At 37.6% G+C, this 23,964-nt stretch overlaps 1 protein-coding gene across 7 annotated transcripts; it reads left to right on the plus strand.

Moving 5' to 3' along the window:
• Positions 1–17,286: 17,286 nt before the first annotated feature.
• Positions 17,287–23,537, plus strand: LOC107796424 (cytosolic sulfotransferase 12-like). Of its 7 annotated transcripts, none has more exons than XR_012708948.1 (3): positions 17,287–18,414; positions 20,006–23,032; positions 23,139–23,537. XR_012708948.1 is itself a non-coding variant. In XM_075252450.1 (3 exons), exons 1-2 carry the CDS (start codon positions 17,328–17,330, stop codon positions 20,056–20,058), a joined length of 1,140 nt encoding a protein of 379 aa, XP_075108551.1. In that variant the 5' UTR covers positions 17,287–17,327; the 3' UTR covers positions 20,059–20,075; positions 22,895–23,537. The 7 variants fall into 7 exon arrangements, 3 of the variants coding, with proteins under 3 accessions (XP_075108551.1, XP_016474667.2, XP_075108552.1); XR_012708947.1 differs by having other exon boundaries at positions 23,147–23,537; XR_012708950.1 differs by having other exon boundaries at positions 22,895–23,032.
• Positions 23,538–23,964: the final 427 nt, after the last annotated feature.

Raw genomic sequence — 23,964 nt, forward strand, 5'->3', positions numbered from 1 at the left:
TTTCAATTTATTATCATTTCCATGGACTTACATGTATAATTAATTATATCAATAACCACTTACATCAATGAGATAAATAATAAATAAACTAAAAGATAAGCTAACCTTCACTAAATAATACAAATGCAAAGTTTATTAAAAGCAAAATGCAAACAGAGAATCAACCAAACATTCCATTCAAGCATCAACAAGAGCAACGAAACCAAATATTAGGTAGAGTTAGAAAATAGACCTCACACAGCCGCAACAATCAAATTAATCGACAGAACCACAAGCTCGGATTACACAGCGAATCGAGTGTTTTTCCGCAAGGGACTAGAATCCGGAACCGCAACCTCTTGAACAAAAACCCACTGATTTGGTCGACTCAATTGAAAAGAGGTATAGTCTAGTAATTCAAAGTGATTGAACAGAGTTATGGTAGAGGATGGTGAGACTCGATTATTTTTGGTATTGGGGCGAAGCAGGGACGAAGACCTATGGAGACGGCTATGGAACCTGATGAAACTGCCGATGGTTTACTTGGATGAATGGTATTTCAAAGATGTATTACATAGTGTTGATGAAGAGCACTGTCGATTTTGTGAGCTCAGTGGAATGCCTCTCTTCTCTCTCGTTTTTGGACTGAAAGATTGTCCGCATGTCTCTCTTGCTATCTCATCGTGTGTCTCTCCTAGGGTCCTTAGGGTTCCTCGGGTTCACTCTTATTGGAGAATGAGTTTATATATGGGGGTATAGTGGAATATGGACCATTGGATTAAATGAAATAAAAGGCTAGGATTTAAGGGGAGTTGGGCTATTGGGTTAGGGAAGAAGTGGGCTCCAAATTTGGCATAAGATTTGGCCTGATTAGGCTCAAAGTGTTGGTCTTATGACATGAAAACAAGAACTAACCAAAAATTCATTCTTTGTTTTTACAAAAATAATATTGATAACAAGATATACTACCAAAATACTAATTAATCTTAATTAAGGAGAATAAACTATTAGAATCAAATTAAATATGAAACTACTACTTTTTTTGTGTGTGAATTTGTTTTTTGTATTTTTGAAGATTATACTTAAAACAAAAGAAAGGAGAGATAGGCTAAAATCGAAGCAATGTTAATATAATATCGCTATAAAAATACTAATGACCTAAATTAAATAAAAATAAGAGAAAAGATGAAACTATTTTTTGTTTTTATAAATTTATGTTCTAAATTTAAATTAAAAGTAAAAGTAGACTAAAATCCTACGAAAAATAAAAATAAGAATAAGTAAATATTTTTAGAAATATTAATTTTAAAAATTGTGCGGGTCAAAAATTACGTGCTTATACTCGGTAGTTTTGAGGGCACGAGTAGCTCCGTGTGATGTATTATGACTTGTGTGAATTGTCGGTTTTAATTTTCCAGTTAATCGGAATTGATTTGGAAGAAGGAATTTCACGATTGAAACTTTAAGGTTGGAAGAGTTGGCCAAAAGCGATGCCACATAAGCGGAAATTTTGTCGCAAAAGTGACGCCGCAGAAGCCGCCCTTTTTTTGCAAATGCGAAAATTACAGGTATTATTGATTCATGATGGGATCGGGCTGCACACCACAACAGGTATTATTGATTCATGCCATGATTGGCTTCTTATAGCGCTTGGGATGGATCTGCCCTTCCAAAGTATGCACATCCACAGTGAGCGCAAGTACCTACTGAGTGCGAGTGCCGAGCGCGAGTACCGAGTGATTAGAAGTATTGAGTGTCTATGAGGATTGAGTGAATGGGAGGACTGAGTGCATTGATACTCCGAGAGTATGCACATGGCTTTATCACCGTATTGCATTACAGTTGGCAAGCATACTTGACATACAAGCATAGAGATGCATTTCCTCATGATGTACGGTATAGTCACATTCATGACATTTACATGCGCAATTGACATGTAGACATAGAGATGTACTTACCTCATGCCATCCGATAATGAGACTTCTTAATTGTGGTTGAAATTTTTGGGAGAAATCTCAGTTTTAGAACTTACTCATATTTTGGTGTTTCCGGTAAAAGATTTGGGATTTTCTATTATACTTGAAAAGCATGCCTATTTTTCGTAACTATGAACGAGCTGAGCATCATATCTCTGAGTTATTTCTTGTACCATTGTTATTATATTGTTATGAACTGTTGCTGGTTATTGGAGTTGGACTCTGACCCTTTGTCCAAGCTCGTCATTATTATATTGGTATGGCGGGAGCTGGATTTGAAGACGTACCAGGGTTCCGGTTATAGCTGCCTCTTGTCATGGTAGCTTTAGACTTATGAAAATCTATTTATGTATATTTCGGACAGATGATGTATTTATTTGATACTAGCTTTGTAAACTCTAAATCTTAGAAGTTTATGATTTGTACTACCAGTCCTTGGGAATTCTTTGTATAAAAGTTTAGTTATTTCTCTATATATTTTCTCATTAAATCTCAATGAATTGGATAGTTGTTAATTTGCTTACCTAGCAGGTTGGGTTAGGTGCCATCGCGATTAGTTAGATTTTGGGTCGTGACAATAACACAATATGGTAACGAAAACCAAAAGCGAAGATTAACAATAATACAACTCCTCCATTGTGGCGTGCAACCCGATCCCCATATATATACTAATACCGTTACGGCATGCAACCCGATCTATATATCTATATAATACTATTGCGGCGTGCAATCTAATCCATGTATATATAATACCGTTGCGGCATGCAACCTGATCCACATATATGTATATAATACCGTTGTGGCGTGCAACCGATGGGCAGCCTTTCAAAGCAGCGTGCAACCCGATCCATATATATATATATATATATATATATATATATATATATATATATATATATATATATATATATATATATATATATATATATATCATTGCGGCGTGCAACCCCCGGGTATGTGCATGGTAAGGTTACACTGTGATTTAATGGCTTTAGAACAACTCTTGGCACGTTCGAGGACGAACGTATGTTTAAGTCGGGGAGAATGTAACGATCCGAATGGTCATTTTGAGCATTTGCACTTCGCTCAGTTGTTTGAGGGCATGAGTAGCTCGTATGATGTATTATGACTTGTGTGAATCGTCGGTTTTGATTTTCCGATTAATCGGTATTGATTTTGGAAGAAGGAATTTCATGATTGAAGCTTTATGGTTGGAAGAGTTTACCAATTTTGACCTTTTAGTATTCGACCTCGGATTGGAGTTTTGATGGTTCCGTTAGGTCCAGAGGGTTATTTTGGTCTCGGGCGTATGCTCGTATTTGCATTTGGATGTTTCTAGAATGTTTCGGCGCTAATTGGCGAACGTTGGAAATTTGAAGGTTTAAAAAGTTCATAAGTTTGACAGAGAGTTGACTTTGATGATATCAGATGCGGATTGTGGTTACAGAAGTTAAAATAGCTTTGTTATATCATTTGGGACTTGTGTGTAAAATGAGTTCATTCCGGGTTTATTAGAAATGTTTCTGCGCGAGTTTTGGAAGTTGAAAGTTGAAAGTTCATTTAAGTTTGAATTGAGGTGCGATTCATCGTTTCGATATTTTTATGTGTGATTTGAGGCCTCGAGTAGGTCCGTATTATGTTATGGGACTTGTTAGTATATTCGGACGGGGTCTCGAGGGGGCTTGGGTGAGTTTCGAACGTGTTTCAAATCATCTTTCATTCATGTGTGATGACTAGCCTTTGTTGGACCTGGTGTGACCGCACCTATGGAATATTGGGCACAGGTGTGCAGCCACAAATGCAGTCATGTGAACGCAGATGCGAAGTAGTGGGAGTGGGATTTCCACCGAAGTGGGGAAGTGGACCGCATCTGCGGTAGAGCAGAAACAAAAATTGTGACACCAGAAGCTGGTATGTGCGCAGAAGTGGGTTTTGTGACACACCTGCACTTGCGCAGAGGTGGGGCCTGTTGCGCAGGTGCGAAACATTAGACCTCCAGTGTTTTCCAAAGAAGCGGAAATTTTGTCGCAAAAGTGACACCGTAAAAGCGGCCCTTTGTTCGCAAATGCAAAAATTGCTAGGCAAAAGTTATAAATCGAGGGCTTGGTCATTTTATTCATATTTGGAGCTGTGGAGCTCGGATTGGAACGATTTGTGTGACAATTTTTATCATATGGATCGGGGTAAGTGTTCTCCACTCGGTTTTGATTATATTTCATGAATCTATCTTCGTTTTTGGTAAATTGGTTTATGAATTTAAACAGAAAATTGGGGGGTTTTGTCAAAAGCTTCATAGAGAGAAGTTTTGGGTTTTGAACATCTATTTGGAGTCGAATTTGAGTGAAATTATTATGGTTGGAATTGTATTGGAATGGATTGTCGGATTTTATGAGTTTGATCGGGTTCTGAGGCTTGGGCCCGGGTTTGACTTTTGGATGACTTTGGGATTTTGATTAAAGATTCGACCTTTATTATTTGGAATACTTTCCTTAGGCATTATTTGATGTATTTGAGTTGCTTTTGACTAGTTTCGAGCCGTTCAAAGGTCGGTACGCGCGAGATGGCATTTTTGGAGTATTATTTAGCTTGCTCGGTATTGGATTTGGCTTGTTCGAGGTAAGTAACACTTCTAAACTTGGTGTTGAGGGTATGAACCCCTGAATATACTTGATAAGTGTTTGCTGTTGAGGTGACGCACATGCTAGGTGACGGGCATGTGGACGTGCACTGTGTGAATTGTGACTCGGTTAGTTCTATGGTACTGTGTAGTTACTTAATCTTATTTTTTTTCTAAGAAATCTCTATGTGCTAGAGTAATTGAGATGTGATCCATGTTAGAAACCATGTCTAGGCTATATGCTTATCCTGTTGGGACCTACTGAGGTCATTTCTACTCTTGAGTTATGTGCTTATATTGCAATTACATAGTCAGTCATACTCATTCATTTACATATCATATCTCAGTCTCTGTTGTCATTTATTGATACATCACATCATCATTTTGGGATGATTTTCAAGATATTGTGAGCAAGAGGGACTGGAGAGGTTGATGACTGAGTGAGGCCGAGGGCCTGATTGTGAGGATATTGATGGGATCGGGCTTCACGCCGCAGCATGTATTATTGATTTTTGATGGGATCGGGCTGTACACCGCAGCACGTATTATTGATTCATGCCATAATTGGCTTGTTATAGCGCTTGGGATGGATGTGCCCCTCCGGAGTCTGCACACCCACACTAAACGCAGGTACCTACTGAGTATGAATGTGAGTGCCGAGTGATTGGGAGGATTGAGTGTCTGTGAGGACTGAGTGACTGGGAGGACTGAGTTACTGTAAGGATTGAGTGATTGTGAGGATTGAGTGCATTGATACTCTGAGAGTATGCACATGGCTTTATCACCGCATTGCATTACAGTTGGCATGCATACTTGACATACAAGTATAGAGATGAATTTCCTCATGCTGTATGGTATAGTGACATTCATGACATTCACATGTAGGCATAGTGATGTACTTTCCTCATGCCATCGGATAATGAGACTTCTTAACTATGGTTGAAAGTTTTTGGGAGAAATCACAACTTTCAAACTTACTTATATTTTGGCGTTTCAGGTAAAAGATTTGGGATATACTTGAAAAGCATGCCTATTTTCCGTAACTGTGAACGAGTTGATCATCATATCTCTGAGTTATTTTTTGTACCATTTTTATAATATTGTTATGAACTGTTGTTAGTTATTGGAGTTGGACTCTGAGCCTTGTCCAAGCTCGTCACTAATTTCAACCTACGGTTAGGTTTGTTACTTATTGAGTACATGGGGCCGGTTGTACTCATACTACACTTCTACACCTTGCGTGCAGATGTTGGATGCTGATGTTTCTGTGCATAGCGGGAGCTGGATTTTGAGAAATACCTGCGTTTCGATTATTATTGCCTCTTGTCATGGTAGCTTTAGACTTATGAAAACCTGTTTATGTACATTTCAGACAGATGATGTATTTATTTCATACTAACTTTGTAAACTCTAAATCTTAGAAGCTTATGATTTGTACTACCAGTCCTTGGGAATTCTGTGTATAAAAGTTCAGTTATTTCTTCATATATTTTCTCATTAAATCTCAATGAATTGGATAGTTGTTAATTGGCTGACCTAGCGGGTTGGGTTAGGTGCCATCATGATTAGTTGGATTTTTGGTCGTGACAATAACAAAATATGGTAACGAAAACCAACAGCCAAGATTAACAATAATACAACTCCTCCGTTGTGGCGCGCAACCTAATCCTTATATATAAAATAATACTGTTACGGCATGCAACCCGATATATATATCTATATAATATTATTGCGGCGTGAAACCCGATCTACGTATATATAATACCGTTGTGGCGTGCAACCCTATCCATATATATGTATATAATACTATTGTGACGTGAAACCGATCTACATATGTATATAATACCATTTCGGCATGCAACCTGATCCCCTCCCCCCCCACACACACAAACACACACACACACACACACACACACACACACACACACACACATATATATATATATATTATAGCATTGCGGCGTGCAACCCCCGGGTATGTGCATGGTAAGGTTACAATGTGATTTGACGGCTTTGGAACAATTCTTGGCACATTCGAGGACAAACGTATTTTTAAGTGGAGGAGAATGTAACGACCTGACCAGTCGTTTTGAGCTTTTGGACTTCACTCGGTAGTTTGAGGGAATGAGTACTTCCGTATGATGTATTATGACTTGTGTGAATCGCCGATTTTGGTTTTCTGGTTAATCAGAATTGATTTGGAAGAAGGAATTTCATGATTGAAGCTTTAAGGTTGGAAGAGTTTACCAAGTTTGACCTTTTATTATTCGACCTTAGATTGGCATTTTGATAGTTCCGTTAGGTTCGGATGGTAATTTTAGACTCGGGCGTATGCCCGGATTTGCATTTGGATATTTCTAGAAGGTTTCAGCGCTAATTGGCGAAAGTTGGAAATTTAAAGGTTTGGAAAGTTCATAATTTTGACCGAGAGTTGACTTTGATGATATCAGATTCAGATTGGGGTTCCAGGAGTTGGAATAGCTTCGTTATGCCATTTGGGACATGTGTGCAAAATTTGAGTTCATTCCGGGTTGATTTGAAATATTTCGGCGCGAGTTTTGGATGTTAAAAGTTCAAAGTTCATTTAAGTTTTAATTGAGGTGTGATTTATCGTTTTGATGTTGTTATGTGTGATTTGAGGCCTCGAGTAGGTCCGTATTTTGTTATGGAAGTTGTTAGTATATTTGAACGGGGGCCCGAGTGAGTTACGGACGTGTTGCGGATTATCTTTCATTCATGTGTGATGGCTGGCCTTTGCTGGACCTGGTGTGACCGCACCTGCGGAATATTGGGTGCAGGTGCAGAGCCGCAAATGAGCTCATGTGAACGCAGATACAAAGTAAAGGTGGGAGCAGGATTTTTGCAGAAGCGGGGAAGTTGACCGCATCTGCGATAGAGCAGAAGCGAAAGCTGTGATCGCAGAAGTGGGTATGTGCGCAGAAGCGTATTTTGTGTCGCACCTGCGCTTACGCAGAAGCGGGGCCTGTTGCGCAGGTGTGGAAGAGCAGACCTCTAGTGTTTTCTGCAAAAGCAGGAATTTTTTCACAAAAGCGACGCCGCAGAAGCGGCCCTTTGTTCGCAAATGCGAAAATTGCTGGGCAAAGTTATAAATCGAGGGCTTAGTCATTTTATTCATTTTTGGAGCTATGGAGCTCGGATTAGAGCGATACTTGAGGCGATTTTCACCATATGGATAGGGTAAGTTTTCTCTACTCGGTTTTGATTATATTTCTTGAATCTATATTCATTTTTGGTAAATTGGATTATGAATTTAAAGCGAAAATTAGGGGTTTTTGTAAAACGTTTCATAGAGTGAAATTTTGAGTTTTGAATATCAAGTTGGAGTCAGATTTGAGTGAAACTAGTATGGTTGGACTCGTAATTGAATGGGTTTTCGGATTTTGTGAGTTTCATCAGTTTCTAAGGCGCGGGCCCGAGTTTGACTTTTGGTAGACTTTGGGCTTTTGATTAAAGATTCGACGTTTATCATTTAAAATTATTTCCTTAGGCATTATTTGATGTATTTGAGTTGCTTTTGTCTAGTTTCGAGTCGTTCGGAGGTCGGTACGCGCGGGATGGAATTTTTGGAGTATCGTTTGGCTTGCTTGGTATTGGATTTGGCTTGTTCGAGGTAAGTAACACTTCTAAACTTGGTGTTGAGGGTATGGACCACTGAATATACTTGATAAGTGTTTGGTGTTGAGATGACCCACATACTAGGCAGGCATGTGGGCGTGCACCGTGTGAATTAAGACTCGACTATTTTTGTGGTACTGTGTAGTTACCTAATCTTATTCGTATCTATGAAATCTCTAGGTGCTAGAGTAATTGAGCTGTGATCCATGCAAGAAACCATGTCTAGGCTATATGCTTATCCTGTTAGGACCCACTAAGGTCATTTCTATTGTTGAGTTATTTGTTTACATTGCAATTACATACTCAGTCTTACGCATATCTCAGTCTCTGTTATCATTTATTGATACATCACATCATCATTTTGGGATTATTTTCATGACATTGTGAGACCGAGAGATTGGAGAGGTTCATGACTGAGTGAGTCCGAGGGCCTGATTGTGAGGATATTAATGGGATTGGGTTGCACGCCGCAGCATGTATTATTGATTCATGATGGGATCGGGTTGCACGCTGCAATTGGTATTATTGATTTATGCCATGATTGACTTATTATAGCTCTTGGGCTGGATCTGCCCCTACGGAGTCTGCACACCCGCAGTCAGCGCATGTACCTACTGAGTGCGAGTTTCGAACGTGAGTGCCGAGTGATTGGGAGGACTGAGTGACTGTGAGGACTGAGTGACTATGAGGATTGAGTGACTGTGAGGACTGAGTGACTGTGAGTATTGAGTGATTGGGAGGACTGAGTGCATTGATACTTTGAGAGTATGCACATGGCTTTATCACTGCATTCCATTACAGTTTGCATGCATACTTGAGATACTAGCATAGAGATGCATTTCAAACTTACTCATATTTTGCTGTTTCCGGTAAAAGATTTGGGACTTACTATTATACTTAGAAAGCATGCCTATTTTTCGTAACTATGAACATGCTGAGCATCATATCTTTGAGTTATTTCTTGTGACATTGTTATTATATTGTTATGAACTGTTACTGGTTATTGGAGTTGGACTCTGACCCTTGCCCAAGCTCGTCACTACTTTCAACCTAAGGTTAGGTTTGTTACTTATTGAGTATATGGGGTCGGTTATACTCATACTACACTTCTGCACCTTGCGTGCAGATGTTGGATGTTGATGTTGCTGTGTATGGCGGGAGCTGGATTTGAAGATGTACCTGCATTCCGGTTATAGCTGCCTCTTGTTCATGGTAGCTTTAGACTTATAAAAATTTGTTTATGTACATTTTGGACAGATGATATATTGACTTCATACTAGCTTTGTAAACTCTAAATCTTAGAAGCTCTTGATTGGTACTACCAGTCCTTGGGAATTCTTTGTATAAAAGTTTAGTTATTTCTTCATATATTTTCTCATTAAATCTCAATGAATTAGATAGTTGTTAATTGGCTTGCCTAGCGGGTTGGGTTAGGTGTCATTCCGACTAGTTGAATTTTGGGTCGTGATAATAACACAATATGGTAATGGAAACCAACAACCAAGAATAACCACAATACAACCTCTCTGTTATGGCGCGCAACCCGATCCCCATGTATACACTAATATTGTTACGGTGTGCAATCCGATCTATATATCTATATAATATTATTATGGCGTGCAACCCGATCCAAGTATATATAATACCGTTGCGGCATGCAACCCGATCCACATATATGTATATAATTCCGTTGTGACGTGCAACCGATCCACATATGTATATTATACTGTTTCGGCGTGCAACCCGATTCACTTATATTTATTATAGCATTGCGGCGTGCAACGCTATACACATATATACATATTTACTACAACTTACCATGACGTATCTCACAGCGTACATAAAACGAAACCAACACGCATAATTTCTCTAAGATTATCCAATATAACAATTTAAAGTGAAATAGAAAGCAAGTAAAGACAGATGAACAAGTAAAGGCATGAGACTAGTAAAGGCATGAGACAAGTAATAACATCTATCTAATAACCTATAGAGCATATAACAAGTAAAAGCGGACAATAAATAAAGGCATGAATACATGAAACATGTAGCAAAAATAGGCATGTAACAAGTAAAGACTTGTATTTAACAAGTAAGGAAATGTAGCAATTAAAGCATGAAATGAATAATAACTTGGAATAAAGAAGGCATAATATAATTGAAAGCATGCAATTAAATGGTCCTCCCCGCATGCTTAATCCCAGGACAACGCATATACAATCGTCACCTTGCACATACGCTGCCCCCACACATAAACCAAGTAGCAAATAGACCAATCAAGTCAAGATTAACTACAACACTTACCTCGTTCCAGAAATAAGTCAACAATCTAACACGGCTTTCCCTTTGTAACAATACTCCAAACCAATCGACTCTTGTCAAATATTGTTCAAACACATCAAAACAAGCTTTAGAAACTACCCCCATACAATAAATATTCAATCTTTAACATAATTGAAAAAGTCAACAAAAATCAACCCGGGCTCATGTGGTTGAAATCCGAGATTTCGACCAAATCCCGATTATCCAATCACCCCCAAACCTGATTAAATCTCGATTACCCAATCACCCCCAAACCCGAATAAGTGGTTTATTTCGAAATCCGACCAAAATTCGTGGTGTAAATCTCAATTTTATAAAATTTCTAAATTATGCCAAAAATTCTCAATTTCTACTTTGAAATTCATTGATTTGATGATACAATTCATGAAAAAGTAACTGAAATTGATTAGAAATAAATTAAAGTTTCTTACCAATGAATCTAGGAAGAAATTGCCCTTCATAAATTGCCTCAATGGAGTTTAGGGTTCAAAGATGGTGTAAAATCAGCTAAGTTCCCAACATTTACCCAGCTACAAATGTTCACAATTGCGACCATCGCAAAAGCGAATCACTGATCGCATATTACCAATATTTACCCAGCTGCAGATGTTTGCAATTGTGACCATCGCAAAAGCGAATCACTGATCGCAAATGTGATCAGTGTCTGAGCCCGTCTGTTATCGCAAATGCGACAAAAATTTCGCTTTTGCGAAGTCCCCATCCATCGCAAATGCGATGAAAGCTTCGCATTTGCGAAGCTGTACATAGCCTCCAGTTATCACAAAAGCGACACCCATGTCGCATATGCGAGTCACCCCCTATTCGCAAATCCGGTGAACTCTTCGCAAAAGCGAAGACCTAGCCCCCAGTTTTCATTCGTAGTTGCGAGCCTCACATTGCAATTGTGAGACCTGGAGATCAACGCCAACATATTTTGCATAAGCAATCCAAACCATTCTAAAACACGTCTGAAACTTATCCGAGCCCCCCGGACTCCAATCCAAACATTTACACAAGTGTAATAACATCTTGAAACTCGCTCGCTAACTCAAGTCTTCAAAATCACATCAAATATCAAGAATCGATCATGAAAACTCAATATTTTCAAGTTTAGAACTCAACTTTTCAAACTTTTTACATAATGCGCCGAAACGACCTCGGGTCACCCGGTACTCCAACCAAACATGCGTAGATGTCCAAAAATACCATACAAACCTACTGGAATCGTCAAAATACTGATACGGGGTCATTTACCAAAAAATATTGATAGTGGTCAACTCTAGTTGTTTTTAAAGCCAAAAACCATATTTTCTTTAAATACTAACACTTGAACTTTTCAGAACATAATACAGATCACGCACACGAGTCATAAATCATCAAAAAAGCTATGGGTAGTCTCGGAACACAAAAAATGGATCTAGTACTCAAAACGACCTATCAGATCATCACATAAAATTTCATTGATGAAAACTGATATCAATTTAGTTTTGGAAATTTGTCAATACCATTTAATTATTCACAAATCATGTCAAATTAGCATGACTTTAGGTTATATTTACTCTATCTAAATTATTCAATTTTTCACAAATCCTACCGAATTGTCATGACTTCATGAATGTTCAATTGTTTATCAAATTTTACCATATTTGCATCATATTATGTTACCTGTATTTGACCTATTTTTTAAAATTTCATAAATTCTACTCAATTGGCATGATTTTGTGATTGTTCTATTGTTCAGCAAACTCTAGCATATTGACATGACTTTTGTGTTATCTACTTCACTCTATTTGTTAGATTATTCACAAATTCTAGCCAATCGGTATGTCATTATAGTTTTTCAAATGTTCACCAAACTCTACCATATTGGCATGACTTTATGTTATCTACATTCGACCAACTTATTCGATTGTCCGGCATGACTTCGTGATTATTCAATTGTTCATCAAATTCTATCACATTGGCATGGCTTTGTGTTATTTATATTCAGTCGACTTGATAAATTCTTTAACAAATTTTACCCAATTGGCATGATATTGTGATTGTTCAATTGTTCTATCAAACTCTATCATATTGGCATGACTTTGTGTTATCTGTATTTGATCACTCATTCAATTGTTCACAAACTCTACTATGCCGGCATGACTATGTGATTATTCAATTGTTAACTAAACATTTTTTGTGTTATATGTATTTGACTTATTTGTTAAATTATTCACAAATTATACTCGATTGGAATGAGATTTTGATTATTCAATTGTTCTACCAAACTCTATCATATTGGCATCACTTTTGTGTTATCTGCATTCACCTACTTATTTAATTCTTCACAAACTCTATCAGATTGGCATGACTTTGTGATTGTCAATTGTTTACCAAACTCTATCATATTGTTATGGTTTTGTATTTTTGCATTTGATCTATTTGTTAAATTTTAAATAGATAATCCGATTGGTATGATTTACTTGTGTTTGTCACGACCCAAAATCTCACCAAAGGTCGTGATGGCATTTCACCCCAATGTTAAGTAAGTCAATATCTAAACTTAGATCAAACTGAACATAATAAGATATAATATAACGGCTATAACATAAATGCGCGAGATGAATCCTTCAATAACATCGGACATAGAAATACTATGACAATACTACCCCAAAACCTAGTAATACGGAGTCATGAGCTCTAAAATAAGATACAACAAAATCTCTCAAAATAAGATAAATTAATGTCTGAAATGTAAATAACAGTATGATAAAAGAAGCAAAAGACTCCAAGAGTCTACAGATGACCATGCAACACTACCTTAAGTTTCCTATATCTGCTACTGGGCACCCTCCTGAGGTCCCCTCGAACCAATGCTAAAATTTGCATAAGAATATACAAAAATATAATATGAATACGAAATAACGTGTACTCAGTAAGTACCAATACTAACCTCGGTGAAGTAATGACGAGGTTCAAGTCATATGATACCTACTAACAAATAAATCTATACAATTCATATTTATACACAGTAAGGTTATGAAAAGAGATGTGATACTATAAAAAAAATGCATCATGAGATAACAACTCAACATGGATAGTTCTATCTCGTCTATCAAGTCCAAAGCATGTAACATAGGCATGAAGCAACATGTTAGAAAATAAACATTAAAAGCATATAGTATGCATGATGTGGCATAAAGGATTCATTTGAATGGTCAAAGCTACTACCCTTATGCTCAAAACTCACCACATCAGATTTCAAAGTAAAATCAAGCAGAAATCTATCAATTTCTCACATCATGTATGTACGCCATCAAGAGAGAAGCTTGAGAGGGAGACCCTATAGGGATGGATCCATATTCATACGCTGCACGAAAAAGAACTAGTGCCATAACAATAACAATATCACCATAACAGCAAGGCAAAAACCTCGTACCATATCAAATTAATCCGCTCAACATGTCTAAATGTGCCATATTCATAGCTATCCGAAATAATATATCATCCTAAGGATGCATATGCTCATAACTAATCAATAAGATGCACAAGGACATAATAAATAAATGTGCGGATATGTGCATAATATAGAAAGTATGACTACGACTAAATCAAGTATACCAACAATTTCACAAATAGCCTTTCTTGGCCAATTAAGATGAAGTGATTCTAAACTTGGTTACTAGCATGAAGAATAAGCTCATGTAGTCATACAATCAATTGAAACAAAATTCATGAAAGTCACATAAACAAACAAGGGATAATGAAAGCCTAAAGTCTAACCCGAACATATATAACACTTAGCACCCGTATAAACGCTCCTCATCTCGCATATACATTGCTCTCACATATTTTAATTAAGCAAACAAGGTCATATCCTAAAGGTTATTTCCTCAAATCATTAGGCAAATACTCACCTTGGCAAGTTAAATCAACCTTTTGACCGTCTTTTCTCCAGAAAGCTCCTCCAACCAGCTCAAATTTGACCAATTAATACTTAAGGTCAAATAACATCATAAGAATCAATTCCAAACAATAAAGTTTCAATATTTAATTAATTCTCAAAACATCAATAAAAGTATACTTGGGACCATATGATCAAAATTCGAGTCTAGGGATAGATCCCGTTTACCCATAACCCTACGTCCAAATATATGTTTAGTTTTTAAATCCAAGTCAAAATCGATGCTCAAAAACTCAATTTATACTCTCTTAAGTTGTAGAGAAAAATTCCAAAATATCACTTGTAGAAATCTATGAGAAACCAAGATATATGATCAAACCCAAGTAAAAATTATTTACCCTCAAGATTGTAGTGAAATCCCTCTTCAAAATCTCATCCTCTCGTTCACCAAAACTCATAAATGTGAAAATGGGCATGATCACAAAATTTAGCTTAAAATACCCCTGTTAGCGCTAACCTTTGCGATCGTGGTAATAGCCATGCGATCGCGAAGCACAATCTGCCACCGCCTGAAATTCCTCTTTTGCGATCGCGGGCAGCCCCTCACAATTGCGGAGGTTTGCCTGACTCCCCTATGCGAACGCGGACAAAACGCCGAGAAGCGATACCCAACGACCTATGGCCTTCGCGAAAAGCGACACCCCCTTTGCGAACGCAAAACACAATAGCCCCCAGCCCAATCCTTTATAGCGATCGCGAGAAAAACGATCACGATGTTGACCATACACCAGTAAAACCAACAATCTCAAATATGTTCGGGGTGGTTCGAAACTCACTCGAGTGCTCCGGGACCCCGTCCAAATATTTCAACAAGTCCATAAACCCAATCTGTACCTATTCGTGGTCTCAAAACATATACGAAACTACCACATCTAAGAATCAATGACCAAACCACATGTTATTTCTCTTAAGTTCATAAGCTCTAAACTTGCAACCAAGTGTCCGATCGTGCCTAAACATCTCGGATCTCAACCAAACTTTACACACAAGTTTCATTTAATAACACGAACCTATCCTCAATACTGGAACAATAATTGGAGCCCGACAATATCAAAGTCAACTATCGTTCAAACTTATGAACTCTACAATTTTACAAATTGCTAATCTATAGAAAATAGAGCCAAAATCTCCTAGGAACATCCAAAACCAAATTCGAGCATACGCCCAAGTCCAAATCACCATATGAACCTATTAGAACCTTCAAATCCAATCTGGGATCATTTTCATAAAAGCCAAACTTAGGTCAACTCTTCAAATTTTAAACCTCAAACTAGGAACTAAGTATTCTAAATTACTTCAGAACCTCACAAAAATCAAACCACCCATCCCCACAACTCATATAACATCAAATGAACCTACGGAAAGCATCAAATAGCAAAATGGGGTTCTAGAACTCAAACAACCGGTCAGATCATTATAGTGTTGCTTACTAAAGTATTTTGTGAATTTAAAATTTAATTTTGTTCAAACTGCCCCAAATATGTTCCAAATGATCTTAAATTTAAAATAAAGATAGATTTAAAACTTCCCACTTCCTTCCTTCCCTGTTTATAATGCCTGTCGTCTCGTTATTATAATATGCTATCATCTAGTGTTTTATGTTTTCATGCTCTAACAATACAACAAAGCATTTATGGTATATCTAATACCACCACATCATCTTTATAAAGCATATTAGAATTCCCGTGTGACATGATTGTCTTTATATGTAATATTATTAGTTAAACGAAATAACTAGAACTAATATTATTTAAATAATATTTTTATTTAGCCCATGGGCCAGCCCAACCCAGCCTCGTTCAAATCTCTGGGGTCGCATACTTGGGACGGGCTAAAAAGCCTCGTTCTTGGATAGACTCTAAAAATTTTAACCCAACCCATAATTTGCTAGGGCTAAGTCTATATTAACTGCTCTAGAGGTAGAAAAATTTACTTTTGCTATTTTTCCAAAATACATATTTTATACGGAAAATAGGCCACTAGACAGTTTAGTGCCAATTTTTTAAAGCCAAATGATTGTTAGTTCTAGTTGTCACTTAGATATTGGCAGTTTTTAACTCATTTCTGTGTTTTTAAACAAAAGCATATGCACGCACTCAAAATTGTCTATAACTTTCGACGAATAAATTATTTATTCTGCTAAACTCAATTAAGCTTGTTTAGGTACGTACGCACAACTCATGATTAGCACTCATTTTTTTACTACTCCTAAGTCCTAATAATGGGAACATAACAAACCCGAAAATCCACTAATTGTAAGCTAATTTATTAAGAACTATATGCTAAATCAACACGTTCTTTACGAAATTCGCAACTCTGTATACCCTACCAAATACTAACTAGTGCTCTTTCGACCGCAAGGACCCAACGCCTGAACTGTCCAAACACCTTTATATGCTAAACACACTCACACATATTCATCAAATGCTAAATTTGACAAGTTGATTGTGATGAACACCCTCTACTTCCAACCAAGAGGTTGTGAGTTCGAGTCACCCCAAGAGCAAGGTGGGGAGTTCTTGGAGGGAGGGAGCCGAGGGTTTATCGAAAACAGTCTATCTACCCCAGGGTAGGGGTAAGGTCTGCGTACACACTACCCTCCCCAGACCCCACTAATTGGATTATACTGGATTATTATTGTTGTTGTAGACCTTGGGTCTAACTCAAACCTCAAGAGCTAATTCATCCTAACGTGAGAGTTGCACAAGACTATATCTAGAGAGGAAAATCACCCCATCCCACACTAATAAGGGGCTCGAATGAGTGTGGGAATTTGCCTCCTTATATAGTTTTTACAATCTTCACCTTTCTTCCGAGCTTTTGCAGTTTGTTTGATCCAAAAAAACAAACAATGTTTACCAATGTTTTGAAAGAAAACTCTACCACCAGCCAAACTAGAAAAATGGCAGGTCCTCTCTTCCAAAAGAACTGCTTGGAGACCATAAAAAGAAGGAAACAAAGGTTTCAGACTTCAAACCTTGTATTAAAATGCTTAGAGGAAAATGGATTTTCTCAAACTTTCAAAGACTTGTTATCTTCTCTACCGAAAGCAAAAGGTTGGCTCAGTCCCCATTTGTACAAATACCAAGGCTTTTGGCTCACAGCATTGCACTTGCACGGTACTCTTTCCTTTCAACACTGCTTCCAAGCTCAAGACTCTGATATTCTCCTCATCACAAGTCCCAAATCTGGCACCATTTGGTTAAAGGCTATGGTATTCACTTTAATCAATAGAATGTCACACCCTATCCTTTCCCAAGAACACCCTTTACTCACTATTAATCCTCATGATTTAGTTCCATTTTTAGAATTGAATTATGCACAAGAAAAGAATCCCATTTCACCAAATTCTTCTTTAACATCACCAGGGCTATATTCTACTCATTTACCATATGTTTCTTTGCCAGAATCAGTCAAGAACACAAAGTGCAAAATAATCTATATGTGTAGGAATCCAAGAGACACTTTTGTATCACTCTGGCATTACATAAGCAAACTAAGGAGTCAAGACTCGAAAATGATACCATTCGAAGAAGCTTTCGACATGTTCTGTAATGGATTAACTATGGCAGGACCTTTTTGGGACCATGTTTTAAGTTATTGGGAAAAAAGCTTGGAAATGCCTCAAAAGGTGTTTTTTTTGAAGTATGAAGAAGTGAAAGAACAGCCTTGTTTACATTTGAAATGCTTGGCTGAGTTTTTGGAGCGTCCATTTTCTTTAGAGGAAGAAGAATCAGGATTGATGAATGAAATAATTAAGCTGTGTAGCTTTGAAAATTTGAGCAATTTGGAGGTAAACAAGAGTGGTAAGACAGTGTTTGGCAATGATAATAGAGTTTTCTTCAGGAAAGGTGAAGTGGGAGATTGGAAGAACCATTTGACTACTGAAATGGTGGATAGGCTTAATCAAATTACAGAAGACAAGTTCAATGGTTCAGGTTTGACGTTATAAATGGATGCTTGAAAATAATTAAGTATTTCATTATTTGCAAATAATTAAGTGCGATGACCCGATAGGTCATCTTATATTTTAGAAGGTAATGTGTGATCCGAAGCCTTAAAAATCATGTTTTAGTCTTTCTCGGTTTGCGAGCGCAGTCTGGGCGTCTTTCCGGAAAGCTTTTATGTTAAAAACAAAGAAAAATAAGAATTTTTGCCATAGAAATTCATTTGAGTTGATTTTGGTCAACGATTTGAGTAAACGGACCAGGATCCGTATTTTGACGGTCCTGGTGGGTCTGTATCGTAATTTGGGACCTGGACGTATGCCCGGAATCGAATTCGAAGGTCCCTAGCTCGAGTTATGAATTTTTATTGAAAATTGAAAAGTCTGAAAGTTTAATGGTTTTTAAGAATTAACTGAGGTTTCGTTTTGTTGATAGCGGGTCCGTATTTTAGTTTCGGAGCCCGATACAGGTCCACTATAATATTTATGACTTGTCTGTCGAATTTGGTGAGAAACGGAGTTGATTTGATGTGATTCGTACGTTCGGTTGTGAAAATAGAAGTTTTAAAGCTTTCTTGAAAATTTCCTTTGATTTGGTGTCTGATTCATAGTTTTAGGCATTATTTTGGTGTTTTGATCGCGCGAGCGAGTTCGTATGATATTTTAGGACTTGTGTGCATGTTTGGTTTGGAGCCCTGAGGGCTCGGGTGAGTTTCAGATAGGCTACGGATGTTTTGAAACTTAGAAAATCTGGTATTTTGTTGCAACTGGTTTTCTGGTACGTTGTGCTTCGCGATCGTGAAGCCATTCTCGCGATCGCGAAAAGTGAACTAGACTGGGGAAGGTTTTCTTCTTCGCGAACGCGAAGGCTGAGTCGCGAACGTAGAGCGATGGAGGCCTTACCCTTCGCGAACGCGTAGCTTTAGGGACCTGGGGGAAGGGTTAGTCATTCTTCTACGCGAACGCGAGCATTGGCTCGCGAACGTGAAGGCCAGGGGGGAGCAGTCTTCGCGAACGCAAAGGAGGACTCGCGAATGTGAAAGCCACTCGGGCTGCTGCACATCGCGAACGGGACAGGCCCTTCGTGAAAGCGACAAGCCCTTCGCGAACGCGAAGAAGGCCTGACGCCCATATCTTAAAACAGAACCAAAACGGGATTTTACCCATTTTTCATAAACTCTGCATTAGAACTCGGCCTAGGTGCGATTTTGAAGAGAAAACTCAACACCAATTCATAGGTTTGTACTCTTTAACTCATTTTCTTCCATTTCTAACATCACCCATTAAATTTCTAGCCCTAATCTTTGTTCTTGCATGGTACAAAACTAGAGATTTAAGAAGGATTGCAGTTTTTTGCAAATTAGGGATTTAGACCTCAATTTGGGGTCGGATTCTGAAACTAATTACATAATCGGGCTCATAGGTGAATGGGTGAATGGATTTTGGTCCGAACCTCGGGTTTTGACCAAGCGGGGCCGGGGTCGATTTTTGACTTTTTGGGGGAAAGTCTGGGAAATCTAAATTTATGCATTGTAATTATTTTTTTTAGCAATATTTGATATTATTGAGTCGTTTGTGGATAGATGCGAGTGGTTTGCAGGTGGATTCTAGAGGAAAAGCGGTAATTGAGCATTGAGTGGCATTTGGAGCGAGGTAAGTGTTGTGTCTAACCTTGACTTGAGGGAATATGACTTGTTTGTCTATTTTTTACATGTTTAAATGTTGGGGAACAACGTATATATGAGATGACGAGTACTTATGCGTTGTAGTCGGGTTAAAGCATGCGGGCGAGGCTTGGTTTCTTGCAATTATAGCTTCATTATTCATGTTATCTATGTTTAGACTAGTATTGTTAAATTGATCGTTCTTATCATGTTTACGAATCTTCTGGTGATAATTGAGTATTGATTCTGAAGTTGCGGTTGATATTGTGGAACCAAATATTGAAGTAAGGCTTGTACTTGTTATTCTATCTCTCTGTTATTATTTGTTCATTGCATTACGGTAAGGGAGAGTGTTAATGCACGAAGGGTGATACCGTGCCATATTGTGAGTGTTAATGCACGAAGGGTGATGTCGTGCCATATTGTGAGTGTTAATGCACGAAGGGTGATGTCGTTCCATATTGTGAGTGTTAATGCACGAAGGGTGATGTCGTGACATATTGTGAGTGTTAATGCACGAAGGGTGACGATGTGCCATGTTATGAGAGTTAATGCACGAAGGGTGATGCCGTCAATGAGTTTAAGAGATGTATCGTCACTTGAAATAATACTATTGATGGCATAGGATGAAGAAAGATATTATTGGACATGTTTTACGGTGTTTGAATTGCAACCATGTCAAGTATGAGCATAAAAACCGGATGATTTGACTCAAAGGATAGTTATAGGGGAGAAGAAATAGGAGCACATCACTATGGAATTTATGATATGCTTGCCACAAACTATAAAGAAGTTCGATTCAGTTTGGGTCATTATTGATAGATTGACTACGTCCCGTGTATTTTATACTAGTCTTGACTACCTATTCTTTGGAGAAGTTGGCACAGATTCATATCTGTAAGATAATTCGATTGCATGAGGTACCTATTTCTATCATATCAGATCATGATACACAATTCACGTCTCACTTTTGTAAAGTGGTACAACGTTAGTTGGGTACACATGTTGAGCTTAGACACCTTTTACCTTGTAGATTGCTGGTCAGTCCGAATGAAAAATTTAGATCCTTTAGGACATGTTGGGAGCATGTGTAATTTATGTTTGATGTCATTGGGATTAGTTTTTTCCTTTATTGGAATTTGCATATAATAACAATTACTAATTTATCATTCCGAATGCACCATATGAGGACTTATATAGTTTGTGGTATCGTTCTCTTATTGGTTATTTTGAGCACGAGGAGGCTAAATTGTTGGGGATACGGATTAGGTACGAGATGCCTTGGAGAAGGTCAAGTTGATTCAGGAATGTTTCACATAACTCAGAGTAGGCAAGAGAGTTATGTAGACCGAAAGGCTCGGGATATTGTGTTTCATGGAAGATGAGAAGGTGCTTTTGAGAGTCTCACCCATGAAGGGTATGGTGAAGTTTGGGAAGAAGAGTAAATTGAGTCTGAGGTTCATTGGATATTTGAGGTCTTAGAGAGAGTTCGTGAGGTAACTTATAGGCTTGCTTTGCCTTCTAGCCTATCGGGGGTACAATAGTATTTATATTTCTACGCTTCAAAAGTAAAATAAGGATAAGTTGCATGTTTTATACTTCAGCATGGTACAACTGGATGGGAATTGGTCTATGAAGAAGACGCGGTGGCTATTTTGGACAGATAGGTCTAGAAGCTAAGGTCAAAGGAGATCGATATGGTGAAAATGCTATGGCAAGGCCAACCAAGTGAATAGGGTACTTGGAAGATCGAGTCAGAGAGTTGCGGAGAAGATTGCACACCTTTGGTATATTTTAAAATGGGTTCGAGGACGAACATTTATTTAAGAGATAGAGAATATAACGATCTAACTAGTCGTTTTGAGTATTAGCACTCTGATAGTGACAACAGATTAACTTAAAATCTGGAACATATAATACATCTCTCAAAATTAGGTTTGTTAGTATAGTTGTCTTCTAATCTGAGTACTTTGACATATATTCCCTGTAGGTACTTGCACTCCATTACCTCTTTGATTATCAATTCTTTTTAGATCATTTAATACCTCCTAATGATGAGTAATGTGATGTGTTGCTCTTTAATCTATTATCCAATCACAATCAAATGCATTGGATAACAAGGTAGTTATACATGCCAAATTGGAATAGCATTCACTTGCTGCTGGAGGGTTTTTCAACAAGGTCAACAACTGCTTATATTGATCCTCTACAAAGAATGGCCCTGTGAATCTCAGCAAAATTTCTAGGTTCAGCACTTGCTGCATTGACATATGTTTTGACACCTTCAGATTGAGTTTTCTTCTTGCTTTTTAAATCAGAAGGAGACCATATTATTTTGTAGCAATTTTCCTTCAGATCCAACAATGATCACAAATTAAATTATGTTTCTTTCCTTTCACACCTTGATCTATTCCTGCTAACATAGTCAATGACTCTTTATTTGTATCTATCAAACCAAGGACTCTTTGACTTTCCACTTGTATTACTAGAGCATACTACTTGTTTACAGTTAAAGCTAGAGTTTTTCAAAAGCACTTAGCTTAGCACATGAACATAGCTCTCATTCACCCTACAAGAAATTGTAACAAACACAATTGATGAAAGAGATCAAAGAAAGGTTTTGACTACTAATAATTACAGCCTCGTCCTAGTACATCTAGAAGATCCATCTCATCTCATAAGTCTTTCATTCTGGTATAATATATTGTAATAAAATTCATACCTTGTGTTAGTGTTCCTATTTCTCTCCATAGATTATAAATTCAGGTCAAGTTTGATTTATCAAATCTTTCCTTGAATTCACGCTAGACTTTCGACGAGTCACAAGCATAGATGATACTCGGCATCAATTCTTATGACATGGTTTGCCCAATCCACAAAAGGACTATTGTGTTGCATTGCTCCCATTGAGCTGCTAGGTCTCCATTATGTGAACTCTTCACACAGGTACTTTCTAAAAACCCTAGCTTGTTCTTTGCCAATAGAGCCAATTGCATTGATCTACTCCACAATTTATAGTTTTTTCGCCATGTATGCTTAAATTCTATTAAAGCTACACAGGATGTAACAGATGGCCGTAGATAGAGCGGATGACAATGGTCAAATTGAAGATCTGAGGTTTTTCCCATGGTGGACCTTCCTCGATCTTTGACAATGGCGGACAAGCTTGATAATAGAAAGAAATAGTCTTTCAAGTTTTCAATTGCTGCTCTAATACCATGAAAAATTATGTTGAATTCAACTTCAGAAATGAATCTAGAACATGCAAGAGTCAATGAAAAATTTCTAGAAAAAGTATGTAGAAAGAAGGAGAAGTTGATTCATATTTGTTGTAATTGAACTCATACAATAAAGAAAAGGGATGTGCTCCCGATATAAAGAATCTGTAGCCGGCTCTTAGCTCTACATGTGCTAAGAGCAAAGAAAAGAACTAAACTAGCCTCATTTAAGTAACTACAACTATTATTCTTTTAATACAAGGATTAGTCTCTAAAGAGTATCATTCATAAAGCACCCACAAAAGCTTTTACCTTTTAAACTTTTAACACCATAAAGTCTTCTTCTTCTTTTTTCTTTATGTCGTGACTTAAAATCTCACTAAGTCATGATAGCACCTAACTCATCCTGCTAGGTAAGTTCACCGATATAAGTCACTTCTATAAATTAAAACCAACAGAGATAATGAATGAAATAGCCAAATGAGTTCAATACAATAATCTCAAGGACTAGTAGTACAAGTCACGAGCTACTAAGAATAAGCGTACAACTCCAGATTGAGGAAAGATACATCATCTGTTTGAAATTTACATAAACAAAAATACAAATTCTAAACTACTACGAAAAGATAGTAGCTTGTATCTGGAGTACTGGTACGTCTT

Source organism: Nicotiana tabacum, chromosome 4, assembly GCF_000715075.1.
Source record: "Nicotiana tabacum cultivar K326 chromosome 4, ASM71507v2, whole genome shotgun sequence".
Lineage (NCBI taxonomy): Eukaryota > Viridiplantae > Streptophyta > Magnoliopsida > Solanales > Solanaceae > Nicotiana > Nicotiana tabacum.

Excerpts from the sequence above, each read along its gene's own strand:
- LOC107796424 (XM_016619181.2), top strand. The coding sequence starts at position 17,328 with ATGTTTACCAATGTTTTGAAAGAAAACTCTACCACCAGCCAAACTAGA. Across the intron at positions 18,415-20,005 it reads AGACAAGTTCAATGGTTCAG|ATGCGAGTGGTTTGCAGGTG; the intron begins GTTTGACGTTAT and ends GTTTGTGGATAG.